An 18,652-nucleotide genomic window follows, 5' to 3' on the forward strand; every position below is an offset into this window, starting at 1 on the left:
ACGACACAAGGCATGCTTTCTGGATATATATTGGTGTTGCTATAACTGGGAATGCAAAAAAATCCTGAAAATCTGTAATATGACTTCTTGCAATATTGCTTAAAACAGTATCTTAACATGAATAGCGCAAACAATTATCTAGCAAATATGCAGATAACTGAAAACTCTGGTGACTGCAGACATAAAAGTCCTCATTCTGTGAGATTTAAGAACTTGTTTCTAACACTAAGAAACAAAAGCTTGTTTTTCTGGAGGAGAGAACACCGATAATCTTTGTAAGAAAAATGAATTTTGAAAGAGGGCCTGAAACACAGGAAAATACTTGCTTTTCTCAGCAGAGGACAGTGGAAAGTAGGGACTAGGAGATGATACAAAAGGAGGTGCAAAAGGTATCATTAGAAGATGAAGCCAAACACACAGAGCTCATATTCTACTTCCAAAAGTTACTCAGTTTGTGGCATAAGCAAATCACTTTCATTTTCAGCATTTAAATATAATATACCACCAGTTGTATTTGTGGAAAAAATTAGCCCTGGATCTTTTGCCAAAGATAAGCAAAACCTATCCTATGCCTCAATAAACACCTAGAACCACAATTATATTCCATTCCCTTTCCAAGACTTCCTTCTCCTCACCTCCCATCTCCTCAGGATATGCAGGAGACTGATCCTTGAAAGTCTTGAAAGTAGAGAGAGCCTCAGCAGGCAGTTTTAAGATGGCAAAGTCCAGGGGAAAAACAAGAAGCAATTCCCCATGGGAGCAGGGCTACCTAAAAACACATCAGTTCTACAGGGTCAGAGCAAACGTTCTTCTCACCCAGCTCCAACAGTGGCCACTTGCCCCAGGAGAAGTGGCTCAGCTAAGGGAACGGTAGGCATGTCTACACCTTAAATCATCGCTACAAAAAGGCAACACTGCACAGCCAAGAATGTTGTCTATTAAAACCCAGCAAGATGTATTTTATCCACCTTTGGGTGTTTTAATGTTCATTTTCAGATAGCAGCCATGTATGGCAGGAGTAGGGTCATATTTATTAGAGAGTAAAAAGAAATATTAGGCAGTCTTATTTATCCTCCTGTGCAGGGCACAGTTCTTGGGAGGGAGACCGGATCAGTTACAGAATGCAAACAGCACTCAGACTCAGCCCAGGCAGCCTGGAGTATATTTTATGACTGAGTTATAAACCCCTGAAAAACAGCTCTTATAATGAAAATGCTGACACAGTCTTCAGTGTAGTGACAGCAATGTCATTGGTTTAAATTGAACTTGCTTTGTCAACCCAAGAGCGCTTAAATAAAACTACATCTGAAAACCTCATGAAAATACTACTACTACAAATTATTTGAAATGAAACTTTTTAAACAGGTTTACAGATTATGTATTAAATTTAATTCACCTCAAAGAAAGAAATGCACCTGAAGAAAGAAATGCAAACTCCAAAAAAAGGAAAACAATAAAATATAAAAAGCAAGTTAGGAGTATTTCCTCCATTTTTTGGAAAGAGCAAGACTGATGGGAAGCTAAACACCCTTAGTTATCTATTGCTTCAAAAGGAACAAGAGTGCTCATAGTCTCCCAGGCTTTTGTGGTACTTAGATCTAATACTTTTCACCCTCAGCTAGCCTACTTCTGGGGCAGTTTTCTTAACCTTCAGAAGTAACAGTTTGATTTCTCATTACACATAGCTTTGCAGCAAAGAAATTCAAGGCATTTTAGAGGCTCAGAAGAATACTGCAGAAAATGAGATTTGTTTAGCTGCTGTTTTGTATCGTCATACATCAAAACAGCCCTTGTTAACTTAGTCCCACATGAAATTTCTTTTTAGCATGCTGTATTTGTGCTAGCTTGAAGTTGTAGGGATTGGAGTATTGCAGTACTAAGCAGAGACGATTTTAAAATCGTACAATAAATGCTAACTTCACTTTTTAACAGCTCCATCAACAAGAGCCTGGGTGTCTGCACTACCAATCCCCATGTCAATAGACAGTGTTACTTTAATGACAGTGACCTTGCGTGGCTCTTTGAGCATCTTCTTCACCTTTTTTGAGACATTTTTCTAAGCCACTGTCCTTGCTTTCATCATTTAACACATCACTCAAACCACTTCAATAAAACAGCGATCTTGTTGAGGAGAGGTCTCGGAGGACCAGATGACATACCAATTAGCAAAGCACACAGAACCAAAATTGTTTTGTACCATCTGGTTCAGGAGACATTCACAGAAAGTGGGAGAGAGAAAAGGAAGTTGAGAAGGTTTGAAAGCGGAGAGTAAATGCAAATGAAAGGACTTTTCCTAATATTGGCTGATATGATGTGAAATCCATCCTTTAATTCATGACTAGCCAGGTTGCCTACTAATAATCCTACACTAAATTCCAAATATCTGGTCTACATGGAAATTCTTCACAGCTTGGAGACTGGTGTTGCACATGGAAATACATCTTTTATATCTCTCATATTCAGCAATGGAATCTGTAAATACTTGCTCTACACAACTTCTGCATATATATCACTATTTGGCTGTGAATGAAGAACACCATAGTCAAATATTCATGTAATACAATCTCATTTTAGCCCTTTGTCAGTTAGATTCATTTACAGAGTGTGCGAATGTTCTGTATCTCTCCCAAAATTCTGAGGGCTCTCCAACCATTGAAATTTGCAGTAAAACAAATTAACAGCACTGCATCCCCTGTGACACATTAGAATATGTCACTATTGTATATACAGAGTTAGCTTTAATCAGACTTGAAAAAAGATTTACAAGATCTGAATGCAATGATTCAGCATTAAATATTTTCATTTGGGTTAAAACTGATCATGCATTTGGCAAGGAATGTTTATCATTTGAAAACACAATAAAAGTTTCACTTAACGTTCAATTGGCAAAAGGTAAAATTTGCCTAGATGTAGAAGGCCAGCACCACGACTGCTTAACTTTTGTCTAAACCTCTGCTAAGAACCTCAGTGGTACTTCACCAAAAGGTATACTGAACTTCAGTTTCATGACACTGTATTTACCAGAAGAGAAGGGAAGGGCACCTATATTTTTCAGTAATCATATCATGCTTTTGTCAGTCAGGCTGTACAGGAAAGATGATGCAAGTTTAAGGCAGAGGTTCCGACTAAACCCAAAATCTTTTGCAGAAATACATGGAGGTCTTGCTGATTCTCATGGGAATGCTTGGAGTCTTCAGGTGACAGGGAAAATAATGAAGAGAAAAGCGAGAGCATTGTGCCAATCATATATGGGAGACAGAATATCTGTGGTCAAGTAAATGGCAACTACTCTGGAAAGCAGCTACTGAGTCTCCCAAGTTTGCATGTTTTTCCCCTCCTAGTCAACTGTTGGCATCTGTAGAAGAACAGGGACCTTTGTTTATACAAAATTTGCATTACTATTTGTCCCAAAGTCAGTGAATGAAAGCTCTTTCGCATGGACGTTATGTGAAATCTCAGTGGTTTGAATGAACTGTTCACGTAGGAAGGAACAATCAAAAGGATCAGACCTCATCCCTGACAGAGTCTCAGCTAGTAAAGGTGATCATCCCTAACACAGTGAATACGATACGCTTACACATCTCTTACAAATGGAATAGAGCTTGTGTAACGCTCACACTGCCCATGGGCTAGATACTATCCAGCTCTAACCGAAGAGGGGGAAAGTTCTTCCATGGCATTGCTCGTGGACTGAAAAAGTCTCCTGAGAACCTATGCTTGAGCTTACAAGGCTACAAGGTTTTCAGATGGTAGTTGGCTTGCTTGTGACCAGCTCGGGCCAGTCTAAAAAAGGCTACATAAATACATCCTTCTATCACCACCATACCAGCGTTACTTATCCCTTCTCCTGGACCAAACCAAGCCAGATATTATCTTACTTGTCAAGACTCTATCAGAAGACAGGCATTTCTGCTCGGCTTACACACTCAAGGTTCTCTTTCTTATAAGCAGTCATCCATTTTTATAAAGTCCTTGAAATTTATGTTTTTAAGACATCTGATGAGTACTAAGTAGAAACAACAAACCACCTTTTTCCTGAATAAAAACTGACCTTGTACTGACTAAACTTGCAGAAAGTAGGGATTCCCCTGCATTACTGTTTTTATGATCACATTCTTTTTAAACTGCTTCCTTTCGATATGACTTTCCCCAGTTTTAAACTACGTTTGTGAGAAATCTTTCTAAAACCCTGGTGAACACTTAAATCCAAACACCTTATTTAATCACACTGGGAAGGATTCCTATCATGTTGCAAGTATTTCTGCTAAGATTTTGCAAGGACGTTAACCAACTCAAACCTTGGATTTGCATAACTCTGTTTAACCCTAATAATAGCCCTCTCTGTCCTGGCTGTGAAGACGTGATAAAGGATCCTGCCATCGTCAGCCCCAGAGGTGTTGAAGGGATGTAGAGGCATCCATGTACCAGGCCCTACCTACTGCTCTCACAGAGACCTTTAACAGAGGATTTAAGACTGTAACAGGCTTGTGCAGAGGCTCTCTAGATCTAACTGAATTTAACTCAGTAAGAACAAATCCATTCTAGATACAGCCAGGAAATTTAGCAATAGTTAAAGCGTATATTTATAAAAGAGTATAGAAAAGACTAAATTAAAATATTCTGAGGTTAGATTTCATTTGATTCTTTCAATATGCACAAGAAAATGATACATATTTACATACCTCCATGAAGGAAATCCCTAAACTCCAAACGTCAGAATGAATTCCATACTGTTCTCCCGAAATCCGTTCAGGCTGCAAAGAGATGGAAAAAAACATCTTCTTGAGCCTAGCAAACAAACATGCATACTTCTCCCACAAAAGCTAGCCCAGGGCAAGTAAATCAACTGCAAAAATGCAAAGGACCTTAAATTAGCTCACCAGCTAATCTGACAGATAGCAACAACACTGTTCAAACATGTTCTATTTATTTTTATTTTTTTTGCCTCGATTCTGCAAGAGCAAAGGGCTCAGTTATGCTCAGACTTGCGGCCACGCATTGCTCTGCATCTTGTAAAGATGGCCTTGGCATTTGTGTTTGGGCTGTTTTATTCGACAAGAAAGCCAATGATTTGCACATGCGCAGCAAAGCACAAGGTCAAGTTGTAAGAGTCCATCAATGGTATACATCTATTTTGAAGCTCAGACGCTGCAGTAAGGTATGCTAGGAAAACAGACTCCTAATGTTGAGTCAAGGGGTTGGGGAGTAACTATGGTTTAAAAAACAATCAAAGTCACTGAAACCAAAAAACCCAGTGAGGTCACATGCCCAGCAATTTTATTTTATATATGTTTTAATTTCATTTTTGACCTATAAAAAAAAAGACTTCATTCAAAACTATTAATAGCAAGTTTAATGCCTCATGAAATAGAGCTGTAAAATATAACAGCTAGTTTTTACTTGAAAGCTACAATTTAAGCATTTCCAAGGTCAAGTACAGCATGAAATGTAACAATAAAAGGCTCCATGAGACTTCTCTCCCTACTGTGCTGTTAATGCACCTGTCTAGCCCAATCACCTATGAAGCACTGGTTGTATTTTTAGTCTTTAATAATCCAGAGACCTTTTTAGAAAACAAACTCCCAAATTAGTGCCAGTCCAATGTGTTTTTGGATGTTTACTCTGCACTGCTAATCCCAGGTCAAGAGCTTTTATTGCAGCATGAATGTTAAGTAAAAAAACACAGCGCTGCCCACGTTATCTTTAAGGATAGCCTTCCAGAACTGCCATAACTAAAACAAAAAAAACAGAATGGAAGAGGAACAAGATCTTTTTGACTGAGCCTCATTTATGATGAGCTGAACAGTTAGCAAAAAAATAAATTAAAAAAAAAATTATTTTTAAAGTTCATTAAGGCAAGCCTTCGTAATATAGCTAGCCTCGTCCAGGAAAATCTTAGAAATGTTTGTAACAGCATTGTATGGAGATACGATTTTTAAGCATCCTCTTAGACTGACAAAGATCCTCATACAGATGCAGATGTGCAAGCAAAAAAGTACACCGACAGATAGAGCTTCCTTTCTGACATACCACGGTATCAGCTATCCCGGCCAAGCGTGTTGCGTTCCCGGCAGACCCTGCACCTGCGCCAGGACGACAACGCTTCAGACCTTCCTAGTGCAGGTGAGGCCCTGGCCTTTACTGAGCAGCCAGACCAGATGCATAATTCCAGCTGAGCAATGTGAAGTTGTTTACTCCTCTGCTATAACAACTCGAGTTTCAAACAGTAACTTATATTTCGAAATCATGTATTCACAGAAGATAAAGTGACACATAAATCATTAGCACATTTGAACAAAAAGTCTAGTCAGATGAATTCCTCTTTCAAAAGTATGGAAAAGAAGAGGAAAATAAAAATCACGCATATATAAAATAAAGTGTGCAACACACAGATGATCCTAAGGATGCAAAGGCTAAAATCCTAAGGCTCAAAATCCTTTATCTTAAGAATTTCTAACACTAGCTACCTTTTTTCATTCAGAAGTTTCTTCTATATAAAGTAGGTGATGAAATGACTTTACAGAATATTTATTTTTATTGCAAATTTTAATTTCTCAATAAAAAAACCTTTTTGTTTATTTTAACAGCAAACCTCCCTTTTTTGGATGGTTTCAAATTCACTGCTGGTTCCCCAATTAGGCAAACATTAATATCAAAGCTTACGATCTTGATTTTTTTTTTTTGATGACTACACTATAAATTTGATCGTGACAAATGATTTATTCAGGAAGCAAAGCAATTTTAACACAAGAAATCAGATCAAGTATGTTTTAGCTTAAACTTCTCTTTTTCAATTAACAGATGGATGCATCACATTCATCCATAAACAATAAGAAAAAAAGTAATTTATTTAATGTACACCTGGGAAGGAGAACCGTAATCTTGATTTGTACACTAAAGGATAACACAATTTAATTATTAGACCTGCTTAAGACCACTCTCAGAGTAAGAACCAAGTTGGAGAAGTTCATTTATTTGAAGCTGTTTATTTGTCTGAATCACAATATACCAGTTCTTCTAGGGAATGGAAGCATAGCGATCAGCCAGCTTCCTAGCAAAAGTGATAATTCCTATGACTGGTTTGTTTTGTTTCATTTTTAACATTTTTCTGCACATAATATTCTGATCACACAGGACAGTTCAAGTCTTTCTAGGATGGTGACACGATTGTTTCAGACGCCACATAACGAGTGCACCTTGACTAGAAAAACACTTGGCAAATAAATGGACATTCTGGACTTATCTCCTTACAAGAAAGTACCAAATAAATAAATAAATAAATAAATAAATAAATAAAAGAAATTAAAGGTCATGGATTTCTCTCACCCCTTTTCTGAGTTTTGAAAATACAAGAATCAGCCATTTTGTATTGCTGTTTGCACTTTGTTTTTTAACAAGCTGAACACTTATTTTTGCCTCAATTTTACTACATAAGCAGTTTGCTAAAAACATTTTAGGGACCAAAAAAAGACACATGGGCACCACTCACTGCTTGTCAGGTCAGCAAAAATTGCTAAAACCAAACCTCTCATCCCAGCTAATAGCAATTTTCCCCAAATGATACATCTTTAGAAATGTGTTACTTTCATCTAATAATGATGGAAATATATAATGTTAATGTACAGATAAAGCACAAAAGTAATCAGAACAAATATTCTGCTGGCTAAAATTTATATGGAAAAATGAAATGTACTGATGACTTGGTAAATCCGATATGAAAAATACACAACATGCAATTAATGGCTTAATATTATGAGTCCAAATACTTCAAATTTACACGGCAACTTCACATGGGAAGCACCCCAGCACGTGCTCAGGTATCAAGGAAGTCCGTGAGACTTGAGCACATGCTTAAATGCTTTGCTAAACTGCAGGCTCAGAGCAGCGGCTCCCAAACTGCGGGCAGTAATGGACCGTCAGAGGTCCACAAGCAGCTGCAGGTTATCAGTGGAAAGCTGCCTTTTTATGTTGAACTGGCTCTCTGCTTTGTTCCCAGTTGTTACAATGCATTAAAGACAACTAAAAATACATTAAAGAAACACTTTTCCAATATTACTCTTCCATATCAGCAATCACTGTAGTTGTCGCAGCGCTGTTATGTGATGGCAGATAGGAAGGGAGTGGGTCTGTGAGACAGTGAAAGGGAGTCGTTTCCGTGGGGGACGCAATTAAGGCACAGCTTCTACAGCGAGGGGGAGGGAAAGAGGAAGTTTGAGACTTGATTTAGAAGATATCCTACGTGGCACAGAACAAGACTGTGAACAAATACTTCTGTTTAAATGTTATTCCTGCATAAATTCACTTACCGCCATATAAGCATTTGTTCCAACATACGTCTTGGCTATAGAATTCACCAGCTATCAGACAAAACAGTCTGTTAGAACAATATAAAGATAATGTGGAAATAAAATGGGCAATTATTCCTCATTTAACCTACAATCATCATTCCTATAAATCAACTAAAAATTATGTAAAAGGGAACAAATTTATCTACAAAGGCATTAAAAATGATTAAATCTCTCTTTTGTTTTGAATGAGAGTTCCAATTTACACAAGCACTGCATTACAGTTTATGGCAGATAACCTTAAACAATTCTGTTAAACAGGATGCTTATCGCTTTAGTACCCCAAACTAGTCTGATATAAAAAGTCAATTTGAAGTAGGATTGAACGCACTCATTTTTCAGTCAGCTGGCTCAAGATGTGAATAAAGCCACACTCATTACTTGAATGCAATGAGCACTAAATACGCTGGAGGGACAACAGACTCTGACAAGTTATAATACAAGGCTGACCTTCTCTTTGGTCCTCATGTTTGGCTGAGAGTAAAGGTGCTGAAATTCAAATCAACATCACAGCAAGCTCACGGGTCACTATCAGAGAAGTTCTCAAGGGAGGCCCAAAATGGAAATTAATTAAAATTTGTGCTGCACATTGTAAAAGCCCACCACTATTGTTACTCCCAATATTAATTTTTATTGTGGGCCAGTTGGGCTCCCCAGACACATCTCTCGTTCTGCCCTCCCTTTTGTCTGGCCAAAACGTTTTCATATCAAAGCTGCATATCAATGAAGTTTGCTATTCGTAAGTAGTAATTACAATATCAGCAGTTTTTACTGTCATTAAACAATGAACAATCATATTCAGATGAAGAAAAGTTGCCCAGAGATTAAAAATGAATAGTGGGCTCCCAGCAGAGGGGAGCTTGCTGGGGCTGGCTTGTGGCACAGCCAGGTGACGCGCCATTAGGAAGCGAGCGGGCAGAGGTCTACGGAGGGAATTACCTGAGTGCTAACCCCAAAGTCACACAGCTTCACCTGTCCTCGTGTGTTCACCAACATATTGGATGGCTTCACATCTGGTGAGAGAACAAACTGGGACTTAGTCTATGTCATCCTCTATATCTATCTTGTATACAGAGATATTTATGAATATGGGCATGATACATTGTAATGGAAAATATTTCACTGAGATACTTCAAATACAACCTCTGGTTTGTAACAGCCATTAGCACAGGTAACATTATATCTGCACCTCTCAAATACTAATAAACCATGTTATTAAATTTGCAGATGACACCAATCTGGGAGGGATAGCAAGTGCACTGAAGGATGGGGTTTAGAACTCAAAATGATCCTGACAAACTGGCAAATCAGACTGAAAAAAATATGATAAAATTCAATAGGGACAAGTGGAAGCACCACGTTTAGAGAGGGATTAGTCAACTGCATAAATACAGGATAAAACAGCTGCCTAGACAGTACGCTGGAGCAGGTTTGCAAAAAAAGGGATCTGCAGATTCTGGCATGAAGTGGAGAAGACAGAGAGAAGAGAAGCTAGAAGTTTTCAAATACAGAAAAATCTGTTGCAAAAAATGGGAGGGAACAACCTGTGTTGTAAATGATGAATAAGCCAAAACTTAATGGACCAAAAGATAATGGGGAGAAAGGTTTTGTTTTTTTTTTTTTTTTTTAAGATTTTTATAATTTAAGAAATAAACCAGTTGCATACTGTAAAATCCACATGTGAATAAACTGCTAAGCATCTAGCCTAAGTCTAGGGTGAGAACCATTGAGCATCTTTCTCTTCCAAGGATGCCAGCTGGAAGGCAGGATGTGTGCGATACAGCCTGGCTTAGACCTGGGAAGATTAGAGCATAGTGGCTTTGCCTAATCACCGCTTTCTTCTGTCATTCTGGATTAAAAGTAATAGCTTGTATCTTTGCCTTCTTTAAAAGTGAACACTAGTTGGGTGCAGATGGATGAAAAGCAACTAGAAAAGAACCTAATTTTGCTTATCATTAAGTTTGCCTTTGTTTAGCAGATGTTTTCTGGTACCATAGTAGCTTGCTTAATTTGTCTCTGTAATGTAAAAATGTATAACTTCAATTAACAAACTGATTAAATGCTTTCCTATATATGAGGTAAAAATCGAGTTTAAAAAGGGAGAGCATTCAATATTGTTTTATATAACTTAAGAGGGTTTGTACATTTTAAGTTAGGTATTAATACTACTAGTGTATTTTGCAATTTCTCCCCAAAGCCAGAAGAAAAATCTTTCACAATTATCTTCATCAACTCACAGCATCAACAAACTAAGTTTGGGTATTGTGATCTTCATTTCAACTTTAGGAATTCAATCTGTATGCAGCACTTCTGATTTTTATTTTTTTTAAACCTATCCCCTCCTTAGGTGATAGAAAAATATTGCAGAAAAGCAATCCATGCAAATACAAAATCCCTCATGCACTTCCCAGCAACATTTTAGGAATATTTCTTCTACATAAAACTTCAGGAAGACTCAAATATCTGCTTCTGGCAACCCGCGAAACAGCATACTTCTCTCTGGTGTCGGGTGACCTTCTTAGGGTTCACCTGATGCGCACCGAACCTCAGCAGGCTCCAGCCTGAGTCCTGAGAACAGCGAGTTGTACAGTAATCCTGTTTAACTGTCTTTCTAAAAATATGGCAGCCACCAGATCTACCTAGGTACTATGTTTACGCTGAATTCTAATGAACTACAGAGCAGGCACAGTTACCTACGCAGAAAATACTGACATTCTGCACTACAAATCCACCTGTTTGCAGTATTAACACTTTTAAAGGAAAAATGCAGTATGACAGTCCTTGCTTTTAGCTGTAAAGGATATAGCAAAATAATTAATAACCAAAGAAACACAATGAGCATTTTGGTACATCAAGGCTGGAAATGGGTTCTTGGGAGCAGGACTGGATCAACAGCATCAGCTTCTGATAATGCAAAAATTGTTTCACTCTACTCCGAGTATCAGGGGCCTGGGAAGAAGGAAGCTCTATGCGTGAACCTCGCGGCCCTCGACAGAAGAGATGATAAGGCAACATGCACATGGCCAGATTTCCTTTCAGTGAGGACAACCTGTGCACGTGTCATGAGTTCAGAGGAAGAGGCAGGATGCTCTCCAGGTGCAGCCTGCAAGACCTTGGTCCCGTAACACCCCCTATCCAGGGCAAAGCCCCCTATCCACAGTTGTCCTCTGCCTCATCGGTGCTGGCCAGCTTGTAGGGCTGTATCCAGCCACCACCTTGTGATGCTGGGAATCCACAGACAGCATTTCCCCTTCCCTGCTACCACGCAGGATGTGATCGTAAGATGATATAATTAAAAATATGTCATTCATTTAGTGTTGCTTAAGTCTGAAATCCTTCCACAACCAAAACTAAGAAAAAAAAAAAAAAGAAAAATAAATCAATCAGTAAAGGAACTGAAAGCTATGCAGCTTAGGGACTCCATTGAGTATGCTGCGGTCAAACAAGCACCAATAAGAACAAATACTATTTGTCCTTGCAGCACCCATTTAAACAGCACCATAAGTGGAGGACTTAAAACAGTATTTGCCATGCATCCCAGAGGTCACATTGGCTTCCTCAGGAAAAGAGGAAGTGACAATCCTAGATAAAAATGTCACTTCAAAAAACATCTCAAATTGAAACTGGGGAGAAAAATCACCCAATCAGTAAATTAGCCTTTTTGTTTTGTAAACCACTTCAGTTAATGGGTTAAACATTTTTTGTTTTTGGAAAACAAATGTGCATAAATAATGTTCTGCACCATCTGCTTGTGATTAATATTACTGTTTAGAAGTGAAAGAATTTAAACAAGAGCCAAAAGGGGTCATTATGCTCCCATTACCAGTGCTTGCTTAATACAAATGATTTGTATGAAGCATCATCATAGAGGATGAACAAGTTCTCTTTATGATATATCTGTCTAAGTCATTTCACCTCTCTGCAGATAAATGGGACCTCCAAGCTCTTACTTACCAGTAAACAGAACTGTCACAGGGTTGGCTTTTTGAACACCAAACATTTCAGTTATCTTGTTTTATTGAAGAGCAAGCAGATTAATGATTGTGAATAAAAAAGATTTATAAAAGGTGTGTCTTGACTTCTTCTGTCTTTTAAAAATATACAAATGCAATGCACCAAGTTCAAGGAAGACAAGAGATACAAAAGCACAGTTTTAGCTGTGGACAGCTCACGGAACATTACTGTTAACAACAGCGAAGCAGCTGGAAGAATGAAAATATTTTCTTGCCATAATGACCTCATCAGCATGCTTTTCGCAGAGGCCATGATGTTATTTTTTAAAAGCCTATGTGGCCCATGAATGTGTACGTATACATTTTTATATATACATACGCATGTACACACACACACCCAGCATTTTTTTGTGTGCCTCTAAATTTTATGTGTGCCTCTAATTTTATGTGGCACTAAAGCTGATTAATTGTTACAATGTTACAAAGGAAAAAAAATATTCAAGTATATTGCTCTGGACATCTTCGGTGAAATCCACAGCCAACTACAGTTCCTGCTGGGAGGACAGGAGCATTCATCATCCATATCTGCATTAGCGCCTGGCCCTGCCAACCTACATTTCTCTGCGTCAGTTAGCTTACGTCAAAGCAAAGGAGGAATTGCATACGCTCCTGCCGGAGCACCCCATGGGAGAGCCCCTCCGAGTGGTGCACAAAGCTCCCTTCGACCACCAACAGCACGAAGCCAGCACACAGTCCTGGAAGGCCTACGGATTATCAGCTCCACCCAGCCTCACACACCACAAACCAGGAAACCATCCCTGAAACTCTGAAACAAACTTAAAACCTAGTCCGACACCAAGGTGTCCAGAACAGTGCAAGCGACACTGAGGACACGCGTTTATATAAACTCATGCCTACAAATACAGATCAGTACAATTAAAGACAAGTGGGTAACATTTATTTCATATATTTCTTTTAATAAGGAAGTGTGAACAGAGAAAATAAACATACCAGATAAAATGTATATGGTCTATACTTATTCTTGAACCTAACAGATTTTAGTTTGTCTTTACACAAACTTTGACTTTGTACATGATTAGACTTGTTTAATTGCTAATTCTGTTTTAAATCTAAGTTAATTTCTCATTACCCTTCCATTTCTACTCCTTATCCTCTGGGGAAGAGAGCACACTTATCATTGGGACATTCTCACATCTTCCAAAGAAGTGGTGTAGGTGTTAATCTTTTGTTTATGTTTGATGTGGGTGTGATGACTATGACTACAGCTCTGGGTTTATTAATATGCACGGCTATCACCTCATTAGTTGCAAGGTATGTTTTGAAGTTAAGCTGTAATATTTGCTGAAATGTCTGATCTGGAATAAAAGACTTGTTCATTGTTTGTTTCCTTGCCTTTAATCCATGATCTAGTCAGAAACTGTCGTTTGCTGCAGTGTATTACACAGCTTCTTCATGATGATTGCTTCTCCACCTTAGTTATCACCACTGTAGAAATTCTTGACTTCTTAGCCTATAAGAGCTTCCTATATGGTCTGTTTTACATGTGACAGCAAGGAAGTCAGGGTTAAATTTTCGTTCATTTACCTCCTGATGCATTAAAACCAGCAGACAGCTGAAGCAGACTACTCTGAGAAATAGGCATCTTCCTTGCGTTGCATTACTCTGTACCCATCTCTAAGATATAAAAGTACACACACACAGAGTAGTGTGTACTGAAAACTGATCCCTTGGGGAAAAACAACTGGACTCTGGAATGAAAATTCTCCCTTATGTGTCATTTGGCAGCACACTTCTCACCTTGGCCAACCCAGCAACAGACTAAGGAGAGAAAAATCTAAATAGAAAAGAAAGATCAGTTTCTGTGTCTGTCTTTAGACTATAGCAAGGACCACACAATTCATCAAAAACTCACATCCACTCTTCAATCTAGGCAAAGAAACCCATACAGAGGGGGAGCCTCCATTTTACTGGGAAAGCAAAAATCAGACCCGGGTTCTAAGTTCAGAGCAGAAGAACAATAAAATGTTACACTAATAGCATTTGTGCTTGACCACAATGCTATTTGCTCTCTTCAAATCACATTCAGTAGGTTGTCACAATCTTTAAAGAAAGATTCAGAACAAAAGGAATTTCAAATCTGCTGCTTCTTTTTGGATGTCATAAAAGCTGGCAAGGACTGTGTAGTCTATTCAGAGAAACACCCAGCCAGGGATGTCCCATCCACCTTTTCTTTTTATAAATATTTATTCTGGCAATTGCTGAGGCAGCTCAAGCACCTAGATTTTCATCGTTTTGTTGAGAGTAGATGAGCTGATAACTCTCTGCATCTGGGAACATGCAAGCTAACAGGTGAAATGTTTAAGCTGTCATCAGAAATGAAGCCTCCTTGGTAACCTGTGCCTGCACTGAGTTGGTCTTGGTCTCTGTTCTTTTAATACAGTGACAGCCTTAGGTCAAATACATGAACAGCCTTAGCATTTCACTCGCCCTCTAATCAGCGGCAACAAAGCTGGGTCCCTTCTTGATCTCTACTCCCTCCTCTGGCCACAGCCCTCTTCCTCCTACCCAGGCTAGACTATACTCTCAGGTCCAAGTGCTCTCCCAGGGAGAACACGCTGCGAGATTGATTCCCTCAGCTGAGGAGGAATTGAATGTAGGCGTCCTACATCACAGCTCCTAGTTGGGCCATTGCACAAAGGACAGGAAGAATCTTCTGCTCCACAAGCTCTCCACAAAGGCATTGAGCGCATGGAGGTACCAACGTACAGCCTGAGCTGGTGATTCTTATTAGCTTGTTCTTCCCACTCAGGGCATAGATTTCTGGATCACTCTCCAAAGGTGCCCAACTCCCACCACTGATCCTACAAGGACACTGGGCACCTAAGCCACATAATTCTGATCACCTTGCCAGAGCCTAGCACCTACTTCTCAGACACTCCAAAACTAGGCACGCCAGAGGAAATGGTCTTTGGTTTACAACTTACAATTTTCTACTTGTCTCTCTACTTTACACTTCTCTTTCGATCACAAATGATGTCGGTTACTGCACTCTCCAACTGTGCGCATGGACTGGGAGAGCAGATGGGTTAAATTAAACAGTATTGTTAGCAACATTAGGAACCAGAGCTGTTACTTTCAGACACTTTAGAAACATTACAAATGTAATGAGTTCTCTTTTACTTTTTTCTTTTTTGGGGGGCGGGGGGGGAGGAGGTCCTTTGTTCTTTAAGCAGCATTTTCCGCTGCTTTCAGAACTGATACTCTGTTTTGAAAGTTCTAGCATATACAAACGAACTTAGCATGACAGACAAATTATCAACAAAATCTAACTTCACTAAAAACAAGAAATAAATGAAAAGATAAAAAAAAACACAAGTTAATTTCAGGAAGGAGAATAAACATCAAAAACCTAAGAATGGTTTGTTATGTTCAAGCAGGCTTAAAGTTGTATTTCTTTAATTATACATCACCATTTTAGAAGACATGACGCACAGTTTTAGAGATAAGACCTTAGCAGTGCTTGTGGCTGTCATGGGAGATTTCTGAAATATGTAAGCAAATTCACCTTATCTTCAATTTTCAATAACAGTCAAGCATCTGATTTGCCTTGTTGATTTTGAAAGTTCTACTGGGCACCTGTTTGCAACTCTAAGCATCTATAAATGTCTATAAAATTCATCTCTGTCACTTTAGTGTTCTGCCTGTAGGGGAGGAGAACAGGGTAATAAGAGAAGAGTAGTAAAACTATTTTATCAGAGAATCTGCAAGGCTAATGAGTAAGGTTCATTCTGCATAGCTCCACTGGAATCAAACCAGATCTTAGTATGGTCTGCTGTCCTTGTAAAAAGTGTTGTTAAAATAAAGTAATATGGTATTTCGTTGGAAAACAGAAAACATCTGTTACTCACCTCTGTGTAAAATCTTCAGGCTCCATAAGTAGGTAAGGCCTTTCACAACCTGAATTCAAGAAAAAGAGCAACAACACAGGTTAAAGGTTCCTTGTAAGAAATACTGCATCTCAGCTGGGGACTTGTTGAAGACCTGAGTCCCAGTGAAGAACGGAGCCAGCACCAAGGAGAGGGGAGACAGAGAAACATCTGTCCTGAGGCATGGAGTTTGGCTGTACAGTGATGAAGGATGTTGGCCTTGGATTAGGAAGGTCCCTCTTTGGGTCTCCGATGTGCCTGATCAGTGTCTTAACTACTGGGCTATTGTCCTCAAGATCATCTTCCCTTCCACTTCCTTCCAGCACTTACTAAGCCAAAAACATCACTGACAGAAATGTGGCCAGAATATACATTTCTGCAGAGCATTTGGCTTGGGTACCTCTCCAACGGGAAGTAAGGTCCGTGTCAAATGAACCGCTAGGTCTAGGTCTCTAGTGAGACTGCGAAAATAAAAATTATTTAAAAGATAACAAAACCAATAAAATCACATTATATTAAGAGTCATGTTATATTTACGAATATCATACATATCACCAAAAAATTATGGGCCACAGATGTAAACCTGCTGCCTGTGGCTTCTCTGAGAATAGGTTCTTTAGGGGCATATGACAAAACTTCTTCCCAGGCTCTATCAGCTGGAAGTCAGTTCAGCTTATACTGAATCCTTTTAGACATTTCAGCGTATTTTTAATTCATCTGGTTTTGTGAGGTGTTAAAAATCACAGAAGACAAAGTGCATAATGATTTGTTGTCTTGCAAAAGCAAACCAGTGAAATTAAAGGCTAGAAAACTAGAAGAGGTAAAAACAAAAATCTCTGCAAAAATCTTTTTCCACCTCATCTTCCCTTTCCCTTTTTTCATGTGGTGCATCTGTACTTTTCCCCTCATTTACTTCCCATGTTTTTTACTTATGGAATGGAAATGCTGAACATCTCTTTTCTTCTTGAACTGTGTAAGTAATCCTGTTCTTCATATTACTCATCCTGGAACAAATTCTAGCCTTACTGCATCCTATAGCCCCAGAAAATACAATTGGGCCCGTAATAGATAAGAATCGGGGCAGACTTTGGCATACTATTACAGAATTTGCTCCTTTTGCTAGCTAAACTGTTAAAACCAAATTAAAACAACTGTTATTTCAGAACTACATTGGAGTGCCTTATGTAAGAGATGCATTTTAATCAAAGTTTGTTGGACATTGCTTATGGACTCAGGTATATTTCTCAAATCAAAACCCCACAATACTTCCTTACACAGAATACTTATGTCTCCTTCAGACCCAACAAGATCATCATTGGTTCCGACTGCCACCCTATTTATTTTCTAAATCCGATACAATTATAATATAAAGATTAAATAAGATGTTCAATCAACTGCCTAAGAGAGCAGTTGGGTATTACAAGTTATCTTCTTCGCAGGTTTTGCTTCTATAAAATAATTAAATCCCAATACTTCTTGCATTTAACATTTTAATTTTTTTCCTAGATTTACTTTTCTAGAAGCCCCAGAGAAATAACAAGATTCAATAAACATATTTCTATTTCTGCTTACTTTTTACCCAAACCATCTCTGCTGTCTCAGCCAGCCTTTTCTAAGAGAGCAAATCTTTTTCACAAAGTTTCCATCTATGATACGACATTTCATTCATTTTCCTGAGACAGTTCTCTTTGTGCATCTCCAGAACAATAAAGCGTTTCCGATGTTTGTAAATTTGAGTTTTTCAGACATAACAATTACATTCTTTTCATTGTATGAGTAGACTGAAATGAAATTACTTCTGTTACAGTGATCAAGTAGAAGTGCTAAAAATATTATACAGCATGAGAGCAGAGAGCACAGTAATTTTCAGCCTTCCTATTGGGTTAGAAATTCATTTTAAAATTTATTCTGTAACCAAGAACAACATAAGTGGAATCTGAATCTCTTTTGTATACCAAATAATGATTCTGAATCTCCACTAAATTGCTCTAGTTGGCAATTCCTCAGTGTTAAACTCACATTCCCTGTCCAACTATCTCACGGCCTCAGATGGTAATTACTTGTAACAAAAGGCCTTAGTCAAATAACGTATGCCCCATGGTGTGGCCTTGTTCACTTTAGCCTTTCGGAAAGCAAAACAGGGGAATTCTACTCACACAGCATTTTGACGTAAAAAGAAAAAAATATATACCAACATAAAAATAAATAAAGGGCAAGCAACATTTCGGATTTCCTACAACAATAAAAATGATTTTGAGTACAGTAAATTTCTTTCAGTATTAAACATAATAATGAAAAACTACTTAAAATCTTCAGAAACATTGTAAAATTATTTTAAAAGCATTTATACACAGAAATAAAGTAAACATTTCCTGGGGGTGTGGGGGGGAGGGAAATCAACAGATGT

At 38.4% G+C, this 18,652-nt stretch overlaps 1 protein-coding gene across 2 annotated transcripts in view; it reads right to left on the reverse strand.

Annotated features, from left to right (window-relative positions):
- MAP2K5 (mitogen-activated protein kinase kinase 5) overlaps positions 1 to 18,652 on the reverse strand; it is a 145,898-nt gene that overhangs the window by 62,408 nt on the left and 64,838 nt on the right. For both annotated transcript variants that reach the window (XM_067305489.1, XM_067305488.1), the window contains exons 13-16: positions 16,228 to 16,276; positions 9,285 to 9,358; positions 8,307 to 8,357; positions 4,683 to 4,754 (exon numbers count right to left, since the gene is read on the reverse strand). In XM_067305489.1, coding sequence (XP_067161590.1) covers positions 4,683 to 4,754; positions 8,307 to 8,357; positions 9,285 to 9,358; positions 16,228 to 16,276 — 246 coding nt within the window. The remainder of the gene's footprint in view (positions 1 to 4,682; positions 4,755 to 8,306; positions 8,358 to 9,284; positions 9,359 to 16,227; positions 16,277 to 18,652) is intronic.

Source organism: Apteryx mantelli, chromosome 15, assembly GCF_036417845.1.
Source record: "Apteryx mantelli isolate bAptMan1 chromosome 15, bAptMan1.hap1, whole genome shotgun sequence".
Classification (NCBI taxonomy): domain Eukaryota; kingdom Metazoa; phylum Chordata; class Aves; order Apterygiformes; family Apterygidae; genus Apteryx; species Apteryx mantelli.